The sequence below is a fragment of the Saccopteryx leptura genome, chromosome 1 (assembly GCF_036850995.1).
Source record: "Saccopteryx leptura isolate mSacLep1 chromosome 1, mSacLep1_pri_phased_curated, whole genome shotgun sequence".
NCBI classification, from domain to species: domain Eukaryota; kingdom Metazoa; phylum Chordata; class Mammalia; order Chiroptera; family Emballonuridae; genus Saccopteryx; species Saccopteryx leptura.
In genome coordinates, this window is record NC_089503.1 from 79,419,050 (window position 1) to 79,439,654 (window position 20,605).

Sequence of the window (20,605 nt, forward strand, 5' to 3'; positions counted from 1 at the left end):
GGAACTTATAAAACTCAGCACACACACACACACACACATAAAAAATCCAAATAAAAAGGGGCAGAGGGCCCGAATAGACATTTCTCCAAAGAGGACATACAGAAGGTTAATAGAATATGAAAATACATTCAATGTCACTAATCATCAGAGAGATACAAAATAAAACTACAATTAAGTATCACCTCACACATGTCAGAATAGCTATATCATCAATAAATCCATAAACAACAAGTGTTGGTGAGGATGTGGAGAAAAGGCAACCATGTGCACTGCTGGTGCGAATGCAGACTGGTGCAGCCACTGTGGAGAGCAGTATGGAGTTACCTCAAAAATTAAAAATGGCACTGCCAGTGATTCCACTTCTGGGAATATTCCTGAAGAAACCCGAAACACTAATTTGAAAGAATATATGCACCCTTATGTTCACTGCAGTTATTTACAGTAGCCAAGATCTGGAAGCAGCCCAAGTGCCCATCAGTAGATAAGTAGATGAAAAAGCTGTGGTACATCTACACAATGGAATACTACTCGGGTGTAAAAAAAGAAGATTTTACCCCTTTGTGACAGCATGGATGGACCTGAAAAGCACTATGTAAGTGAAATAAGGCAGTCAGAGAGAGAAAAGTAGCATATGATTTCACTCGTATGTGGACTCTAATGAACAGAATGAACTAACAAACAAAATAGAGATAGATTCATAGAAAGAGAGCAGGCTGACAGCTGTCGGGGGGGGGGGGACTGGGTGGAGGTGGAGGGATTGAGTGAAAAAAAGAAAGAGAAAAAACTTGTGGACATGGACAAGAGTGTGGTGACTGTTGGCGGGGGGGTGGGTGACGTGGAGGGGAGGTGGAGGGGAGGTGGACTTGGGTCACTCTACAGTGTACAGAAGATGTGCTGTATAATTGTGTATCTGAAACCTGTACAGCTTTGTTTACCAGTGAAACCCAAAAAAAAATTCAATAAAAAACTTAATAAGAAATAATTTAAATAAAATAGAACTGTTTTCTGCCCATTTGACTTGGGAAAAATATCGAATGTTGGTTTGTCAGTGAGCCTTTGAACCATGAAGTTTCTCTCAGGTCAGTGTAACCCTGCAGGGCACCTCTCCAGGCATGGCGAGCAGACGAGTCTTCCATGTGGTTTTCATAAAATGGTAGAATAAACAATTTCCACATATATTTATAATTATTCAAGTCATCCTTGCTTTTTCTGGAAAATGTGGAAATTGTTATTCCACATAGCAAAAGGGTAACGAGTAAAATGGGAAGATTTTCTAAAGTCACTCAGGAGAGCTATTTTCTCCATATTTTCAATAACATGTGTATCATATTATAAACACTTGGATCCTGCAGTTAAGGACAAGTTTTTACATCCAGAATATGAGTTTGGAAAAAAATAATGTCAGTCAACTCTGGTCTGGAAAGCATATAATTTTCCTTGAGAGAGGAAGGAATTAAAAAATATGAGATGTGCTTGAAGACACAGAGACCAAAATGAAAATTGTCACCTGCCCCGTCTCTGCCTTACATCTGGGTGGCTGTGTCCCCCTTTGCTTAAGCCCTTTCTCCCAGAACACGCCCATCCTCCTTTCTCCAGGCATTTCTGCTTTGCACATTGTAGAAACTCAAGACCTGAGCTAGCCTTGGAAATCAACTGTTTCTCCTTAATTCAGAGAGTTCTTTTCTATTTGGCAGAAACCAGTCTTAAAATGGGTGAATCATGGATTGTTTTATAGTTTGCACCCCATTTAAAATGTTGGTGGTGCCCTTCCCACCTCCAAAGCCCTTGATGGAGCGAGCTGGCTGAGCCCGGAGTGTCCTGCGTCCCTCAGCAGCTGGCTCCCCACCCATGGGCGGCTCTGCGCCTCCTCCACCCACTTTATTGGCCACGGAATGTACTTTGGTGTCTTTAACAGCAAGTACCTTTTACTCACCAAAGAAGAACCACAAGGGGCAGAAAACCTTTCTCCTCCCGTGCTTCAAATCCACCACTTTACACAGAGGCTGTTTTAATATGGAAAAGCTAATAAAATTTTTACTTAGACTTTGTTTTCCTTCACAGGGAAACAGTATTTGGGCCATATGTAGCCATTCTATCTGGAAGACTGACTGTCCTAAAGACTTCTGCTCCCTGAGCCCAGTTTATTCACGGGGTGACACCTTTACGCAACATCGGGGCTGCGCTAGTGCAGAGCTGGCCATAGTGCGGGGTACCGAGCATATCCCTACCTGGGGTGCGTGCGTCTGGCTTTGTGTCAGTGGGAGCAGTAAGGGAAGCTGGAAGAAGAGCCTGGGTTAGCAGGGCACTCAGGTGTTCCTGACATCAGCAAGGTCACCCTGTTTACTTACGTAGGTTGTTTTTGCACAAGGCAGTGTGGGAGACTGCAAGCGGGCAAAAGTCCTCGCAGTTTAAGGCTTAAGCCAAAGGGCTAAGCTCTTCCCCACAACCTCTGATTGTTCGATTAAGTTGGTAAAGGCAATTTGCATGCCCTTCCCCACACCTCCGTGTTAGCTATAATGCTGATGGTTTCTACTTGTCCCACCCTCATGTCCCTCAAAAAGACTGGAGGCATTTTTCTTTTTACCCTTGTTTTGTGAAGTTAAGATGTTATGCATGGTGGAGGGGTTTTCTGTACTTGGGAGAATTCTTGGTTTGCCTCAGAAATGTGACTTTGTATATGAGTTCTCTTTGTTTTGCAAATGGCTTTGCTCTCTGCTCTATAAATAAAGTGTTTTTGTGGTGGAGACTTGCTCTTGCAAGCCATCAGCTTGGCAATGAGGCCTCCTGATCCCATCCTTTTTCTTTCTGTGTTTATTTTCTAATCCTCCGCTGTTCCCACTCGAGACCTGCAAAATTATGAGTTGCGCTGGCTCGCAACAAGGCAGCATGCCCAGATGAATGTGTGTGTGTGGGTGGGGGGGGGCGGTGTCTACTCCCTTGCACCCTGGTGTGGGACTGTGTATGAGTTTCCTAAGGCTGCCATGACTAACTACTTAAAACAATAGACATTTATTTTCTCCCAGTTCTAGAGGCTAGAAGTTTGAAATCAAGATGTTGGTCAGATCCTGGGGGCTCAGAAGGAGAAGCTGTTCCCAGCTCTCTGCCAGCTCCAGGTGGTTGACAGTGATCTTGGCATTCTGTGATTTGTGGCCGCTTCAGTCTCTGCCTCCATCCCCACGTGGGCTTCTCTCTGTGTGTCGTTTTTCTTCTTCTTATAAAGACACTGGTCATATTGGATTTAGAGTCCTCCCTAATCTAGTATGACCTCATTTTAATTAATTACAACTTCAAAGAGCCTAGTTCCAAATTAGGTCACATTCTGAGATTCCTGTTAAATACAGACTTCAGAGGGACATTATTCAACCCAGTACAGGCTGCGTCAACCTGGAGGGTAGGCACCTCTTTCAAATTCGCCGTTGGTTCTGCCTGTTTGCCCTGCTGTATCCTTTGTGTTTTCTCTCATCTGTACGAAGGCACAGTATGGGCTCGAAAGGCTCTGGCTGTCATCCATGGGAGCAATCACTGATGCAGGATCCATTCGTTTGCAAGCTTCCTGAACCAGAGGCCCTGCCTGATGCCTTTTTGGGAACTGCCAGAGCTTGTATGGTAGATACTGAGTTCTCAAAAATGCTTGCTGCAATGACAGTAAAGAAGCCTGAAAAAAAACCCTTCTGATTCCTGCTATTATATCAAACTTAAACAAACAAACAAAAAACACAAGTGGTTCTTAACCCGTTTTATCACATATTTTCCTGCTTCTCTAGTGGTTTGGAAAAATCTCTTGGAGTCTCAGGGGTTAAGTGAAGTAGGTTGTACCTCATCACTGATTCATGCAGTGTTTCTCAAAGTGTGCTCCCTGGAATATTAGCTCCATAAAAATTGTTCCGGGAGAAAAAGGCTTTGTGGTCAAATAAGACTGGGAAATTGCGTTTGCTATTCTTTTCCTGGAGATTAGCAAAGCACACTGGCTTTGTAAAGGTTCTGACAAGTCCTGCACTAGAGAAACTGATTAAACTTGGTTTCATCCAGTGTATCTCAAATTAATTTGACCACAGAGTTCCCGCCACCCCCTTTTTTTTGTAAATAAATAACACGTATTACAATTCAAAGAACTGGTTAGTATCTAAGCAATAATCTCTGAGATCCACTGGAGAATGGTCTAGAACAGTGGTCCCCAACCTTTTTTGGGCCACGGATCGGTTTAATGTCAGAAAATATTTTCACGGACTGGCCTTTAGGGTGGGACGGATAAATGTATCACGTGACCGAGACAAGTGTCAAGAGTGAGTCTTAGACGGATGTAACAGAGGGAATCTGGTTACTTTTTAAAAATAAAACATCGTTCAGACTTAAATATAAATAAAACAGAAATAATGTAAGTTATTTATTCTTTCTCTGTGGACCGGTACTAGTCCGCGGCCTGGGGGTTGGGGACCACTGGTCTAGAGTACAAATGTTGGAATCAGGCTCAAATTCGAAACTTATATTCAATGACTTCAAATAAGTAACTGAACCTTTCTGAGTCTGAGTTTCCTCATTTGCAATAGGGCATTATAATACTACTTGCTTTATAAGATGAACTAAAATAATGTAGATAAAGTGCTTAATAGGGCCAGGAATACAATGACCACTGAGTACATTTAAGCACCTATAATTATATTATTATATTATTCCTATTATTGTACATCCCTATGATTTCTTATATCATTCCTAGAGATCACTTGGTGAAAATGACAATTTTTATTCTAGCAAAATAGATAAACTTTTCAAAACTGTTTTCCTTTTATAAAAACCTGCTCAGGTAAGAAAGTTGGAGGGGTTTTTTTTGTTAGCTTCTCAAAACTCTGGAGGTTGACATTCACGAAATTCAGTCCTTCTGAAACCTGGGAAACTCTCTTCACCTGTCAAGCAGTTGTATTTTCTTAGACTGGTCATAAACCAGTTATATTCACCTGAAAGAAAATGAAGGCCAAGTGGCAAATGAAGTTCTACATTTCTAAGGACATTTCCTACTTACTGGCTTTAGGGTAGGTGAGAGATGGTGTGGAACAGGTCAAGGGGAAATAACTTGAAAATTCCTGGGCTCTAGCAGCACTGACCTGTCCTTTTCGGATGCAGGTACCACAGTAGATGTCACAGAGTCCACTGATGACTTGGCTAAGGCAGAGCACGGCTTCCACCACGCCGATCCCTAGGAGGACGGAGAACAAAACCACGTTCCACAGGACGATATGCTCAGGCTCCTGGCAAGTGGCCCAGGTGGGCTGGTTGAATAAGTAGTTGTCCCTGCCAGGATAGAGGAGAAAATGAGCCTGGCGCTGAGAGACGGTCGAGGGAGGGAGCAGGCTAATATAGGAGACAACAAAACTTTAGGATCTTCACTGCGCTCATCTTCATAAAGACAGCAGCTTTATTATTGCTCACTGGTGGGCAGGTTGAACACACCCTCTTTTTCTCCGACAGCACCATATCCTAGCAAGGCATTGTGGATACAGACACAGCCACACAAAGAAGCAGGAAATCTGGGTTACAGGAGTTTAATTGCTGCTCGAAGGGTCTCAGAGACAGTAGGCACGAAAGTTCCACAGACCCAGGTTCTAACTCCAGCCTCCTCACTAAAAAGTTCAACGTTAGTTTCCTAAATGTTTCTGTTCATCAGAAACATTTTACACATTCCTTATGTGTAAAATGAGGTTAAAAATGACGTCAACACCACAGAGTGGTTAGGAGGATTAGAGAAGATATTAGCATATTGCCTGCCATGCAGTAGGGAGTATATTTTAGTTATATCATACTTATTATCATAGGAAGAGGAAGTCTACAGGTCTAGAGTGGCTGGAGAAGGCTTCCTAGGGAAAGCGGGAGTCACCTGGCCTTGAGGGCGACAGCAGCAGAGAGGAGAGCCCGGAAGTGTAGGAAGAGATAGCATGTGAGCAAAACCCGTAAGGGAAATTTGGAATCAGAGTGTACTATACTGCTCACAAAACTTAAGGGATATTTCAAAATGAATATAAAGAGATAAAAATACTCCCTAATTTTTGTGAGCAGTATAGTTGGATAAAGAGAAAATAGAACAGATTTTCAGGCCATATTTCAGAGTTGTATATTATTTGGCATTTGTCTCTGTTTCTCCCTTCACTCCTATTGTATCCATAGCTATTGAGTTCCCAATGAGATTGCAAGTTCCTTAAGTGTAAAGACTTTTTGGCCTTTGCAGTATGTTTACATTTTACAAAAACCCCTTTGGCTAATCAATGGCAAAAGGGATGAAGGGTAAAAATGGAACTGGGATACACAGTTTCTTCCTAAACCTGGCCAGGAGCTTCCTGGTGTAGCTGAATTCAGCCCCCACAGAGGGAGGGTTGGGAGATGCTGAGGAAGAAGGCGGACCACTCCAGGTTGGTAGGTGGCAGGAGTAATAAACAAGGGAATACAGTTATGATACTCGTATTGACTGGTTACAAGATGAGTAGTTTTCCACACCCACCTGCCAGAATCATAAAGGCTTTTATAGAGAGGCCCTAACTGGACTCAGTCACGTATACTGTCCAGGTCATCTCAACATCACTGTTCTCTCCAAGCTGTATCCCTGAAACAGCTTCTGGGGGCGGGGAAGGCCAGTGGATGCACATTGCAAGGGCAGGGAGGGGATGAGGAGCCTCCAATTGCCCAACTTGAGTGTCAATTGGCAGTCACGTCTTTTTGATGATCGCCCCCAGCACTTCCTTGTTGGGGAGCTGTTGTAAGGCGTGGGGGTAGCTGGTGGTAGAGACTGGGAACAGGGTGATAGCAGACGAGGTGAAGAGCAATGTATATTCAAGCTATATTGTCGAGGCAGAATTGACAAGTTTGGTAATGGATTGAACATGGGCGTGAGGAGGGAGAAGAATAAAAGACGACTCATCTCTTTTAGGTGACATTTAATAGGATGAGGGTAACTGACAGGAGATTTGTAGACATAGGGTTTTGGACATATAAACATTGAAATATTCAATGTTTAAGAAAAAATTTCAAAGAAGTAATTAGATATTTGGGTGAAGAATTCAGAAGATTTAGGCTTGAGTTAGACATTTGGGATTATTACATGGATAGATGGATGGTTCTGAAAGCCACAGGGGTGGATGAGCTCTGCCAGGGAGAGAAATGAAATGAGAAGAGAAGCAGGGTCTTTCTTAATAAGTTGCTATTTCTTTCCATATTCCTTTAGGAAAATAAAGGCGCATGATCACAGGGCCTAGCTATTTCGGGATATTTGTGCAACTCCAAATTTGGTGATTAAGTCTCCCTAGTTTGATTGTGAGCTACTTGCAAATAGACAAGTTGCCTTATCCTTCCTTTGTACTCTCTTCTCTTGTCACAGTGCCTAGCAAGTACTAAGCAGACCCTCAGCACATATTCATTTGAGTTTAAAAATTGGGGCTAAGGAAGTCAAGTTTATACTGAATACCTTGGTTGTCGGACTGTTTATAATTCACAGGCACTTCTCACTTTGGCCAATCACCTCCTAGAGAGTATTGATTTGGGAGTAGGTGTGGAGAAAGGAAGAAGACACTAGGTATGAATGAAAGTACCTGGCCCCATTACTGGATGGTCAATACCGAGAGCCCATACTCCTTGTGGTCATCAACTGTATCATCATTAGATGTTAGACACTGACCCAAGACCATGACTGCTACTCACTCCAGGCTGTTGTTCCTGAAAGGGTAGGTGTAGTTTCCACTGCCTGTGTCACAGAAGGGGCCTCTGAGCAAACCCAGGGCAGAGATGACCACACAGTACACAGCCCCCAGAGTGCCCTGCACAGCCAGAAGCACAGGGAACAGCATCTGCAATGGAACAAAGTTGGAGATTCAGTGCAGCAATGGGGAGAAAGGTGGCGCGAAGTCAGCTTTTTGAAGATGCACCTCCTGAGTTTCCTGGCAAATTAAAGGAGGTCCAAATCTTTTCCTGCAAATGCCAGACCAGGTAGGTGACCTTGTTTTGGTTACCAACTGTACAAAAAATGGGTGCTAGAGCTGAGACACCCTCTGTCCATTCATCTACCCCACTTGCAACTCAAAAGAATGAAATAATCCACTATGAAATTGTGAGTGGGAAATGTGACTTACTCGCCACGGACCCCCGGGGCCTACACACCACCGGCACAGACAGGGCGTGTGCTGTCAGTTCCCTCGCCTGCACTCTGACCACCAGGAATTGACCTCGGCACTTTTCCTCCAGTCTTGGATGAGACCTCACAGTCCTCAGAACGGAGTAAGTCATTCATTGATGCTGGCACTCTGAATGAAGCCCATTTCTCATCCTGGTGTTTATTGTTCAGTCAATGTTTGTTGTATGGTTGGGTGAGTAAATGAATAATTGTTTTTCTGATGCCTGAGTCAGTGACCAACCGAAGGGCTGTACTGTGTACAAACTTCATAAATTTGTGTTGACTGAGTGGCAGGGTGAGTGAGTGTCACAGCGAGACAATGTCAAGGGAAGGTGACCTTCTGGCATATTAGTGCATTAATCAATTGGGACAAAGCTAAAATACTTGTTTGCTTCAAAGAATGAGCTTTCCTTCCTGACATGTCCATGCTGTGTCTTTCTTACCACAGGAGTAAGGCGGGGGACAGCCGAAGCTGAATGGAATGGCTCAGGGAGCTCCTTGGAGATGGTCCTCAGGCTGCACAGGACTGACGTCTCTGTGGAGGGTTTGGTTGGAAGCTGAATGGGTTGGGACAGGAACTTTTGGAGCAGAAAAGAGAAATGAGATGGTCTATGAACTAGAGATGTAGAAGCACTGGACAGCTTGCTGTGGTCAAGGCCAAGTTCAGGAACAAGAAATAAATACATAATGGATGAACTTGTACAGTGGTGTCTTTTTGTTCTTCCCAGGGCATTTTGAGAGCGTTCCCGAAGAAGCGTTTTTGAGAGTACAATCTTCAATGTCCCTTCTTGCTTGAATCCTAGTTCTATGATATGTTACCCCATTGGCTACCAAGGAAATAGGAAAACCAAAGGATGTGAGAGTCCTAGAACTCCCCACAGACAGATAGACAAACGGGTAGACAGAAACACAAACAACCAAAGCCCAGCAGGCTGGTCTATCAGAGCCCATAGGTTTTTTGTGTCCACTGCGCATGGCTCTCCTCACATCCTTTCCAGGCTTGTTTCTCCTGGAATCTCAATTAGCCTTGCAGAATATTGCTCTGCTTCACCAGGAGCATTGGCCAATAGTCTACTCTAGCCTTCCAAAGAGCCAAACCACATGGCCTAGGAAACAAGCCCTTTGGGGGTGAGGTTGGGGTGGGTAGGAGGATCCCAGAACCTACCCCACATCTGTGAGCACAGCAGCCCTCTCCACCTCCTCTCAACAGCATTAGCGCCGGCACCATGACCTGTGGCCAAAAAACAAACAAACAAAAAACAAATTTTTGAAAATGTCTAGTGAGCCTGACCAGGTGGTGGCAAAGTGGATAGAGCGTTGGACTGGGACGTGGAGGACCCAGGTTCGAAACTCTAAGGTTGCTGGCTTGAGCGCGGGCTCATCTGGTTTGAGCAAGGCTCACCAGCTTGAGCCCAAGGTCGCTGGCTTGAGCAAAAGGTCATTGGCTCTGCTGGAGCCCCACGGTCAAGGCACATATGAGAAAGCAATCAATGAACAACTAAGGTGCTGCAACAAAGCACTGATGCTTTTTGTCTACCTTTCTGTCTGATCCTATCTGTCCCTCTCTCTGTCTCTCTCTGTGTGTCACGCAAAAAATAATAATAAATAAAAATGTCCAGCCTAACCAGACAGTGGCGCAGTGGATAGAGCGTCGGACTGGGATGCGGAGGACCCAGGTTCGAGACCCCGAGGTCGCCAGCTTGAGTGCGGGCTCATCTGGTTTGAGCAAATCTCACCAGCTTGGACCCAAGGTCCCTGGCTCGAGCAAGGGGTTACTCGGTCTGCTGAAGGCCCACGGTCAAGGCACATATGAGAAAGCAATCAATGAACAACTAAGGTGTCGCAACGAAAAACTAATGATTGATGCTTCTCATCTCTCTCCTTTCCTATCTGTCTGTCCCTGTCTATCCCTCTCTCTGTCCCTATTTAAAAAAAAAAAGTCCAGTGATTCCTCATTGTCTGTAGAATACAACACAGACCCGAACTTTGTGCACACAGGCCCTTCATGGCTCACCTCTTCTCTGTCACTCAGGCCTCCTGGCCTACCAGTTTCTGGCCCCCAGGACAGACCCAGGACTCTGTTGCCTCTGGGCCTTGGAATATGCCTTTCACCCTTTGCCATCAGGTAAACTCTTCACCCTCAAAGAGTCAGTTTAGGGTCAGTTTAGATGTTATCTCTCATAGTAGGCTGAACAAATCCTGTCCCCCTCAAAGGCATAGTCACTTCCTAATCCTGGGACCTGGGAATATTACTTTATATGTCTTGTGGTCAAATTAGAGCCTTAACAGGAGTTTATCCTAGGTGGGTGTAGGAAAATGGCCAGGAATTAGACTGTTGTCCTGAGACAAGGCTTTGATGTAGACTTTGGAACTCCAAGTCTTGCGGGGGCAGAACGCTGCCCCAACAAACACTGATAAGACTGTTTTAAGGAAGCAGCTGATTCCTAGAGCCTTTTTCTGCATACCTGAAAGCTATTAGTTAATCAACCTTCTCTGGACCTGAATCCATTCTAGGCTAATTTGACCCAGGCTCTGCTAATTTGCTTTGATGAGCAAAGGCACCAATAAATATGATGAGGCTGCAGAGATCTGGGCTCTCAGTCCTAGAAGCTGGGAATCCTCTGTACCCATCTTTTGTCTATGTTGTGTCTTGTGTGTGTGTTTTCTTAAGTCCTGCAGCACCTTCCTTTCGTGCACACCCATTGCTGAGCTGGTCGCGGCAGGTGGGCCCTACATACAATCATGTGAAAGAGAGAAGCAGAGGCAGAGTCTGTGCAGATGGAGGCAGAGACTGGACTGATGCAGCCTCAAGTCAAGGAATGCCGACAGCCCCCAGTAGCTGGAAGAGGCCAGGAATGGATTTTTCCCAGAGCACAGAACACGAGGCTCAGCCAACACATTTCATTAGAACTCTTGCCTTAAGAACTGAGAGAGGATACATGTTGGTCAAATAAGTTTGTAAATATGATATATATGTTTGCTTGCTTATAGTTTGCATTTGGTGTGGGGGACAGGCTGTAAGCAGGCAGGGTCATTATAGCCTAAGCTTAGTTTTAAGACTAAGCTTTTCCCCACACCCTTTACTGTTGTATGATAGGAGGTGGTACACTCTCATGAGGAATCCCATTTATGCCTCAGATAAGTGACTTTGTATCAGAGACTTCCTTGTTTGTATATTGGATTAAAGGTTTTGATTTCTACACTATAAAATGGGGCAGAGGAGCCCATGAAATAGGAGAGCAGAGAAAGGCCACGTGGAGGAGAGGAGAAGCAGCCAAGATAGTGGGGTGCTGAAGGAGAAGCCAGTTTGTGCAGAGTTTGTGCAGGGAGAAGGAGATGGGGAACAGAGGTAAATAAGACTGGTGAGGTACAAACCTTTGATTCTAGGAAACTCGGATAAGTCAGTAGCTTTGTGAGCACTGAATGAGTGGGTTTTGGAGCCCAGTGTGTGTTTTTACTTGCCTGCCAGGTGCAAGCTAGGATTAAAGGTAATGCCCACAAGTTTTTGGCTCTGTTGTTTCATTACCGTCTGTCCGAATCAAATGCAAACGTGCATGGGCCAGGCGGCTGTGATGATGGCCGTGGCTACTGGCTTTACAATATATTTCTGATGTTTTGAGCCACTAAGTTTGTGGTAATTTATTATAGCACCGGAAGACAGTACATTTCCTCCTTGTAGTTTTCAGGGAGCCCCGGCAGCTGAAAAGAACAGTTCCTTCCTTCCCAATCTGTCCTGTTGCTCTGAGCGCACTGCATTCTCCTTCCCGCTGGGCTCTGAGCTCTGGGTCAGCAGCTCTTTCCCCAGTCCCCGACACAGAATCAGACACAATGACATGGTGGTAAAATCTGTGAGGACATTTCCCCTGTTTCTTCTGGCAGTGAGGGGTAGGAGAAAGGATACTGGCATAATGGGACCATGAGCCAGGAACAGGAAATAAATACATAGTGTATGAACTTAACTTGACAGGAAAAAGCACCTCACCCTGAGAGAGGGTTGGTAATGTGTTTGCTGATGCAAGCATCTGACAGATCTCGGTCCCCAGTCCTCATCAGGGCAACTAAGACACACCTTGAGGAAAATAGGGCTGGTTTGTGGGTAATGCTAAAGATGATAGTGTGCTGCCAAGTGTGAGGGGGTGAGGGCTCAAACTCACATGACTTTAGAGCAGTGGTCCCCAACCCTTTTTGGGCCACGTACCGGTTTAATGTCAGAAAATATTTTCATGGACCGGCCTTTAGGGTGGGATGGATAAATGCACAAAATAAAATTATGCAACCAGCGTAAAAACTGTGGTATTTTTAAATATAATTGTCGAACTTACGAGACAAGCATCAAGAGTGAGTCTTAGATGAATGTAACAGAGGGAATCTGGTCATTTTTAAAAAATAAAACATCGTTCAGACTTAAATATAAACAAAACAGAAATAATGTAAGTTATTTATTCTTTCTCTGTGGACCGGTACCAAATGGCCCACGGACTGGTACCGGTCCACGACCCGGGGGTTGGGGACCACTGCTTTAGAGGCTCTGCAGATTATCACAAGTAACAAAGTAAGTCCTGGTAGAATATATTAGGGGGTGCTGGGCACTGTGGAGAACTGCAGAACACATACTCCTCCCCAGAGCACCTAAGTCACTGTAAAGCAAAATACACAGACATTCCTGCTGGTGTGCAAATTTTGAGAGCAGGGGTAGTCACATGGCATCTAGTAAGAGGAGAGCCACAGGTCTGGGATTTGGCAGGGTGTGTCCCCTGGGCTGGAGAAGAGTGTCCTGAGTTTGCCTGACTGTCAGCTCTCTTTTTTAGTGGAGTGGGTGTATCTGACTCTGTAACACTAGGCACACAGATGGTCTGGCCTCCTCTCACTCCGGTTCCCTTATGGCTGACATTGACTTGGACTGACATTGAGCTACACTTGGGACTGGGTGCCCTCTATGTGATCTCATACAATGCTCACCATAACAGCAGGAGATGGTCATGATTGATACGCCCACTTCACAGAGACTGTAGAGAGGTGCCATGCCGTGACTAAGCTCTCATAGCTCAGACACACCCTCTTCTCTAACCCCATGGCCACTGCCTTAGTGTGCCACAGAGCCAGGCACATGGGGAGACATCGCGTGGGCACTAAGGACTAACTAAACAAAAAAAGAAGGAAAAAAAGGAAGGAAAAAGGAAACGGAAAGAAAGAAAAGAATGAGGGACCGGCTCCCTGTTTTCCACTTTATGCAGCTTCATGGACTGGTTCTGTCCTGTTTATGTTATTCCCATTTCACTGAGAATATGCAAATGTGACCACTTTCCCAGGAGGTCCTGGGAAGTTTTGTGGGAAAGCTGGAGCGAGGTGGACAAGCCGGCAGGTGTTAAGGGAGGCTGTGGCGACAGGTGTCAGGTCCCTGAGTGAGCCAGGCGCCCTTCTGTTTTCCTCCTGATCACAGAAAGTTTTCCCTCTGAGTCACTTTCTTTCAGTAATTGTTCCGAGAGTCTGCTATTGGGAAACCCAGGTCTGAAACTGCTCAGTCCCTTTCGATAGTCACTAAATTTGCTTATTTATATTTTGAGAGAAGTTGGGTGCTTATGTTCCTATATATACTATAGTTGAAGAGAATGAGTTTAGGAATTTGTCTGGTGGTGGAGCTGAGAAATGCAAACCTGTCCTGCAGAAACAAGCAGCGAAGGTAAGATAAGCAAGGTAAGCAGCAGGAGACAGGCACTGGGTGGGTCTACGGAGAAGGGAGGAGCTGGTCATCGGAACACTGAACACCACAGGTCAGGGCAGACTCATCATCTGAGCGGGTCTGTTTGACTCCTAGGTCTGCGCTGCCCCTTAGGAAGGGCTGAGACGCAGACAACTTAGGCCTAGGTATTGCTGGTTCAGATGTTCTCTTGTGCAGGAAGGCCTAGCTCTGCCACGGTCAGGAGGGGTGATGGATACAACTTGAGTCATCACTGTGTCTAATACTATGTGGGGGTGGGAGGAGAAGCAGGAAGGGAGGTTGGTCGGTCACCTTTTCTGAGGCTTCTTTATGCCCCAGGCGTTCATACATTTATTGAGCACCTACTCAGTGCCTGGCATTGGGGTACCCCATAATCAAATAATCTTTTCAAAAGGGACTGCTTCAAGAGGAGGAGCCAATGAAGACAAAAGCAAAAAGGAAAACATGCAATGTCTACCTCAGGGGTTAACAAACTACCAGCAAGTTTCTTGTCTTATAAATAGGGTTTTAGTGGGGTACAGCCACAGCCCCTGCTTGAATATTGTGTATGGCTGCTCTTGCCCATGACTGCCGAGCTGCGTAGTTGACACAAGAGACCACATTACTTGCAGAGCTGGAACTATTTACCATCTGGTCTTTTACAGAAAAAGCTTGCAAACCCCATAATTTTGCCGAGCAAAGACTTGATGGGCATGACATAATTTATATTTCAAGATGGTCATCTTGAAACCTGGTGAATTTGACAAATTCTCAGTTATTTGCTTTTTGTAAAGAGTATCTCTCATGTGATGAACAGCCACATAGTAAGCTCTAGCCTCAGCTGGCACTTTGCTGGGTAGGCACCTAGAGGGCAGAGGTTAATTCTACCTGACTCTGTCTTAGAGGAGCTCACAGCCCAATGGGGGAAGCAGGGACGTGAAAGATGTTTGCAGTACGATGTGTCCGGCACAGTGTGGAAACTGCATGTGTCACGTGGGTACAGAGGAGAAGCAGCCAGCCATGCTCTGGAGGCCCTGGGAAGGTGGCACCCAGGTGAGATGATTGCCGTGATTTGCAGGATATTTAGGGGCACCCTTCACCTGGAGAATGTAAGCTAGCTAACCCTCATTCTTACCAAGAGTCCAGCTCCAAGAAAGCCGTGGAAAAACCAGACCAAGTCAGTGATCTTGGCAGGCTCCAGCACCTGCCCATTGGGAAAATACAGCAGGAGGTTGGCAATGATGGCTCCGGTGGCCAAGGGCAAGAGCAACATGCCTGTGTACCTGGAGCCCATCTCAGAGCACATGGTGGATCCTCCCTGGAAGAGAGAGAGAAAACAACCAGGAAGCCGCCACTCGGGCCACTACAGACTCAGAAGAGAGCGCACCCCTGGCCGCAGAGCCCCAAGAGCCAGGTGCCACGCCCACCCGCGCCTCTGGTAGGCGTCTGACCTGGGAAACCACGTCATCTCTCCCAGCCTCAGTTTCCTCTGTAAAGCTGAGAAAACATCGACCTCTTAGATAGTGGCGTAAGAACAAAAGGAAGTGTGAAAGCTGGCTCATGGTAGTTGTTCCATAGGCGTTCTAAGAGACTGGGGGGTGGAGGTAATGTTTAGAAACCTCTGGTATCCTGTTCTGGTTCTTTCATCCACTCTCAAGGGATTCCCGCAGTGACTATGAACACGATCCTGGTCTACACCCTGGCTACACCACTTTGTAGCAGCTGTGTGAGCTTGGGCACGTTATTTAACCTCTTTCACCTCAATTTTCTCATCTGCAAAATGAGGCTGACAATAGAACCCCCTTTGTGGGATCACTGAGAGGATGAAAATAAGATAATATATTCAAAATGTTCTCATGCAAAGCTCTCAATGCCTGGCAGCTGAAGAGCAGAGAACCAGGGGGTTTGGGATCATCTTGGGCTCCGTTTTATTTACGTGGAAAACCTCTCTTCGCACTTTCTTTGTTGATTAATTGTGCTGAGCCTGGAGGTTTTAGAGAAGCTGGGATGGAGAACAGGGAGAGGGGGGCAGGCTTTGCATCTTATTTTTCCCTACAGGTACGTGAGATTAAAGTCAAAAAACCATTCCCTGGGTGAAGGCTGCCCAGAAGCCTGTGGAAGGGAACTCTGTGACGGGGTGGGGGAGGCAGTTTCGGGTTAGGTGGCACTCTCCTAACACCTCTTTGTGTCATTCTCGACTCAGATTCATACCGAGATTGTTGACTGGCTCTTGAATAACGGCTCATTCACTTTCCTGGTCCCCAGCCACGGAGGCCTGGTGCCCAACAGGCCCTTCCCATTGGTGGGAAACCTGTAGTAATTTGCACGGCCAGGACTGCTCTCTGGGGACAAAACTGAGAAATGTCTGGCCTTAGCTTTCTGCTCCCACAGAAGATATAAACAGTTATCAACGAACAATGGCTAGAGCAGGATACTAATGCTTGGTGCCTATTTCTATCTGCTGTCTAAGTTCAGGGCTGCAGAAAGCTGATGCCTGATGGGGTGCTGCCTCTGGCTCCTTTGTTTGGATGGAGATTGAGACTGTTGACCTCACTCCCCATTACGACTGTTAACAGCTGTGAAAATGAAAAATGAACGCTTGGGAGAAATAACACTGGATGATGCACAACAACAACACAAACAACGGCTTGCTTCAGGCACAGTATAGACATTATTTCCTTTAATCCTCAGAACATCCCCATGAGGTCATAGCTCCACAGCTCTACGAGGAAACAGAATTAGAAAAATCAAACAAAATTCCAGAGTCTCCCGGCAGTAAATGACAGACCTGCAATTCAAATGTTGGTCTGCCTATTTCCACCTCTAGACATTCTCAGTTAGGGCAGATGAGTAGGAATGGGGACCACCAAGAAGCCAGGGCTATAAGCCTTCTTACATCCTGTAACAGGTGCAAAACCAGCAGCCCCTCATTTCTACTTAACACCTGACGTCACAGCCCTTGCTGCGATGAACACAGTTGTGCTCACCCTCCAAGAAGATTGCAGATATTCTTAAGAGAAAGGGAGGGATGATGGAGACTGGGGTCACATCGGAGAGGGGGACCATGATGCAACCAAGGTTGGCAACTTAATTAAACTATAGGAATCTGATCATTCTCTCGGGTCCTGGCAGAGAATGTTAGAGCTACTAAGAACTCCCAGAACTTCAGTCCTTTCATTTCCTAGGAAGCATAGCCCCAAGGAGTTAAAATTATTTGTTCAAGGTTATACAGCTAGGTAGTTAAAAAAAACACAGCAAAAATAGTCATAGTCATGTTCACAAGCATGCTTTCATTTGATTTTTCAATAGTCCCATTACAGAGACGTCATCATTAGATTCATTTTATGCATTTGCCACTGGACACAGTCTGAAGCTCAGAGAAGCTAAGGAAATTGGCAGAAGCCACCCAGCTTGTAAAGAGGTACTTTGTCTTCTGAGTCTACCCAGTTCCCATAGCTTTTGAATTCAATAGCTGGGACAAATACAAGCCCTTGAGTTCCTTAATCACAGACTTAATTTCAAATTATCTGCCTCATGCTCCCCAAATAGTCATATTCATACTTGTTGGACAGCTGTACCCTAAGCTTGGGTTTGGGCAACCTGGTTGTTGCACTGAGGCTTTTAGACTAGCTGTGCAGTGCCAAGCTGTGCACACTTGCTTTCAACACCAATCCTGCCCATCCTTAAGCAGAAACACACCCATCAACCCCGTACCTGGTCAGTGGGGGGTTGGGCACAGGCACACTGGGGAGCCTCTCCTGGGCAAGCCACCCTGGCCTCACCAGGCCAGTGACGGTGAAGGACCCCTGCGGGTCGTGTTGCAGTCCCAGGGACTCTTCTGGTTCCGCTGCTGCAAGTTTCTGGGCAGGCTCTGGATCCTTCCACCTTTCAGGAGGCACAAGGCGAACACTTAAGAGATGTCAGGCAGCAACAAGTCCCAGGCACCCTCCTTACAGGACAGTTTAGGCATCTAACCACAGCTGCCTACTCTTCCCTGAAGACCCCTTGATGAGAAAGTTCTTTGTCTCTTTGGAGGCAGGGGGCCCAAAACCCTTCCAGGCCCCTCTGAGGCAGCTCAGCACTATGGCATTGTTGGATTCTGAGACACAGGGGCTCCTCTCTTCTTGTCTGATCCCACCTCTATCCTGCTGCCCCCAAGCTGGGCAAAGTGGCTCAAATTCCCCCAGTAAGAGCTGGCACTGCCTCCCCTGCCAGGCGGCCCCAGGGGAGGAGCTTAGCCACCCAGCTGCAAAAGCGCGAAAGTGTTCACTTACCTCACTCTGCTCCCCCCACCGCCGGGTCACTCCTGATAACCTCTGAAAAGTTTCCCTGGCGGATGTGTTTCCACCTAGCAGAGATGGCGGGGGTATAGGGGATGTAATTGCTGTAGATGCTGGAGGGCAGGGCGGGCCCCTCAGCCCTGAGAAGACAGGTGGGAAAGGCACAGGTTATTGAGTGGAGGGTTGGAGCATCACTTTGACATCCTGCAGCTTTCTGCTCAAGGGCCCAGGCTGCTGACCAATCACACCCCACACTGATGGGCAGTGGGGCCTCCTGGCTGCATTTGGTTTCCTGGCTGGATGTAGTGTCTCAGCCAGCCAAGGAAGGGAAATGGGTGGCCAAGGAGGCCCTCCTTCTCTTCTCACCCATTCCTCAGGCCCCCAAGGCTGGAACATTAGTTCGGCAAGACATGGATGAAGTGTAACCACTTGAGGCACAGTGCCAGGAATCTGGTTACCTGATCACCCAGTGAGATGAGCCCCAAATGGCTCTGCTCTGCGTTAATCTCGACTTTCGCAGTCAGTGACCGCTGGTGGCTGCAGGAGAATGGCCTCTTTGTCTCTGTTCTGGCTGTCACTCCTTTTTGCCCATGAGAACACATTTCCCTTTAGTAATCTACTAAGTTTTATTTTTCCTCCACAGTGACCACAAGTATGTTACTAAACCTCTGAGAAAGTGGAACCAAGCAATTCTATAATCCGATACCTGGCTCCGGAGGTCTAACCATATTGTAATTCATAACCTAGGTTTTAGCAAAGTGCTTTCCTATGCTGCGCCTTGACTGTCCTTTCCGCAACCCCGAGGGGCTGTCAGGACAGATGTTTTTCCTTATTATTCAGATGGAGAAATAGAATCAGAGAAGATCTGAGCTGCAAGATCAGTGTAACCAAAAGAGAGTTCAAGGTTCTCCTTTTTGAGCTCTTCTTGTGACATTGAGCTGACTTTTTGATCTTGAGCTGTCCCACCAGAGTCTGTTCTGGGCACTCAGGCCTCCCCCACACTGCCTGTTGTCTACAGAAAGTCCCTGGACACGCTGCCCATAATAATTTCTCATGTGTGATTCTCCGTCCTCTTTTTCCTCCTTGTCCACTGGCTGGACGCAGAGGTCTTAGGGGATTCTCAAGCCACAAGACCTTTCCAGCTCTGCCCTCCATCTCGCCTTTCAAACCAGAAACCTCCAAGTCCAAGCCTTTCTGGGGTGAAGGACTGGCCTTCACTCCGCTCACATCAGTGTCCTCTGTGGCCATTCAGAGGTCAACTTTCTCTCTAAGTCAGGTACCACGCTTATATTTGTTGGTATGTTGACATTTCTTATTCTGTGATCTCATTTCCCATTCTTCTGATCTTTTCCATTATTTTACTGTGTTTGGGGAGGGCGTTTTCAGAAGGGGGCAGAGACAAACACAGGCACAATCCTTGTGATTAACCAGCAGTCCTGGTTGACCTGCAGAACCGCCGCTGGAGGTACACATTTTAAAATAACTTCAGAAACAGTGATGTTGTGTTTAGTAGTTGTTGCTTGGGATTTTGAAGCACAAACTACACCATGTATAAATTCATTTACCTTCAATAAATTGAATAATTAATTAAATAGGAAATTGAAATGATATATATATATTTTTTAGAATAAAAAGGCATTATGAGAGCTTCCTCTCCAGTTTTGCCACATGAGCTTGTTTACTTTCAGTGCTGACGTGGACTCATATACTCGTCAGGCTAAGGAAGGCTGGCACGATACTCGTCAGGCTAAGGAAGGCTGGCACGGTCCCTTGGCAGGATGTGGCAGAGGAAACTGAAGGTCAAGTGGGCAGCTGATCTAGGTGAATGTTAGGTTCTCTCACACCTCTGATGTGCCATGACTCTGTCTAATGTCTAACGTCCACTTGTAATCCCATTGTTCTTTTGGCTCAAGCATGAAAGTCTCATCATTTCAGCCAGTCTACAAAAGTTACTGAATAGCTTTCATATATATTTTAAAAATATGTTTTGACTCCTTTTCCATAGATCAGTTGAGAGACATTTGGATTGAACTTTACCGTTTTGGGGATTTATTCATCATGAATATCAGAAGGCACCACAGAGTCTGTGGGTCACGTCCCGTTCGTCAATACTGAACGTCCTGGAGGAGAGAGATCAGCGCAGGTTTGTGGGTGAACTTGAGGAACTCCTTTGTAACCAGATATGACTATTGGAGGGAGCCTAGTCTTTGGGAGAGCATCAAACCCTGGCGACGTAAGGAGGACAGTAAGAAAAGAGCAGCAGAGCATAGATTTTCTAATTTAGTTTTTACCACTTTTACTAATCAAGAAAATATTATGGCCTTGGCCAGTTGGCTCAGCGGTAGAGTGTCGGCCCAGCATGTGGAAGTCCCAGGTTCGATTCCTGGCCAGGGCACTCAGGAGAAACACCCATCTCTCCACCCTTCCCCTTCTCTTTTCTCTCTGTCTCTCTCTCCCCCTCCCACAGCCAGGACTCCA

At 46.1% G+C, this 20,605-nt stretch overlaps 1 protein-coding gene across 1 annotated transcript; it reads right to left on the reverse strand.

The window, feature by feature from the left end:
- Positions 1-4,876: 4,876 nt before the first annotated feature.
- Positions 4,877-17,743, reverse strand: LOC136388925 (transmembrane 4 L6 family member 1-like). Its single transcript, XM_066360725.1, has 6 exons — positions 17,562-17,743; positions 14,983-15,165; positions 9,315-9,380; positions 7,681-7,826; positions 5,100-5,286; positions 4,877-4,952 (listed from the first exon to the last, which is right to left on the reverse strand). Exons 2-6 carry the CDS (start codon positions 15,151-15,153, stop codon positions 4,932-4,934), a joined length of 591 nt encoding a protein of 196 aa, XP_066216822.1. The 5' UTR covers positions 15,154-15,165; positions 17,562-17,743; the 3' UTR covers positions 4,877-4,931.
- Between the last annotated feature and the right edge of the window lie 2,862 nt (positions 17,744-20,605).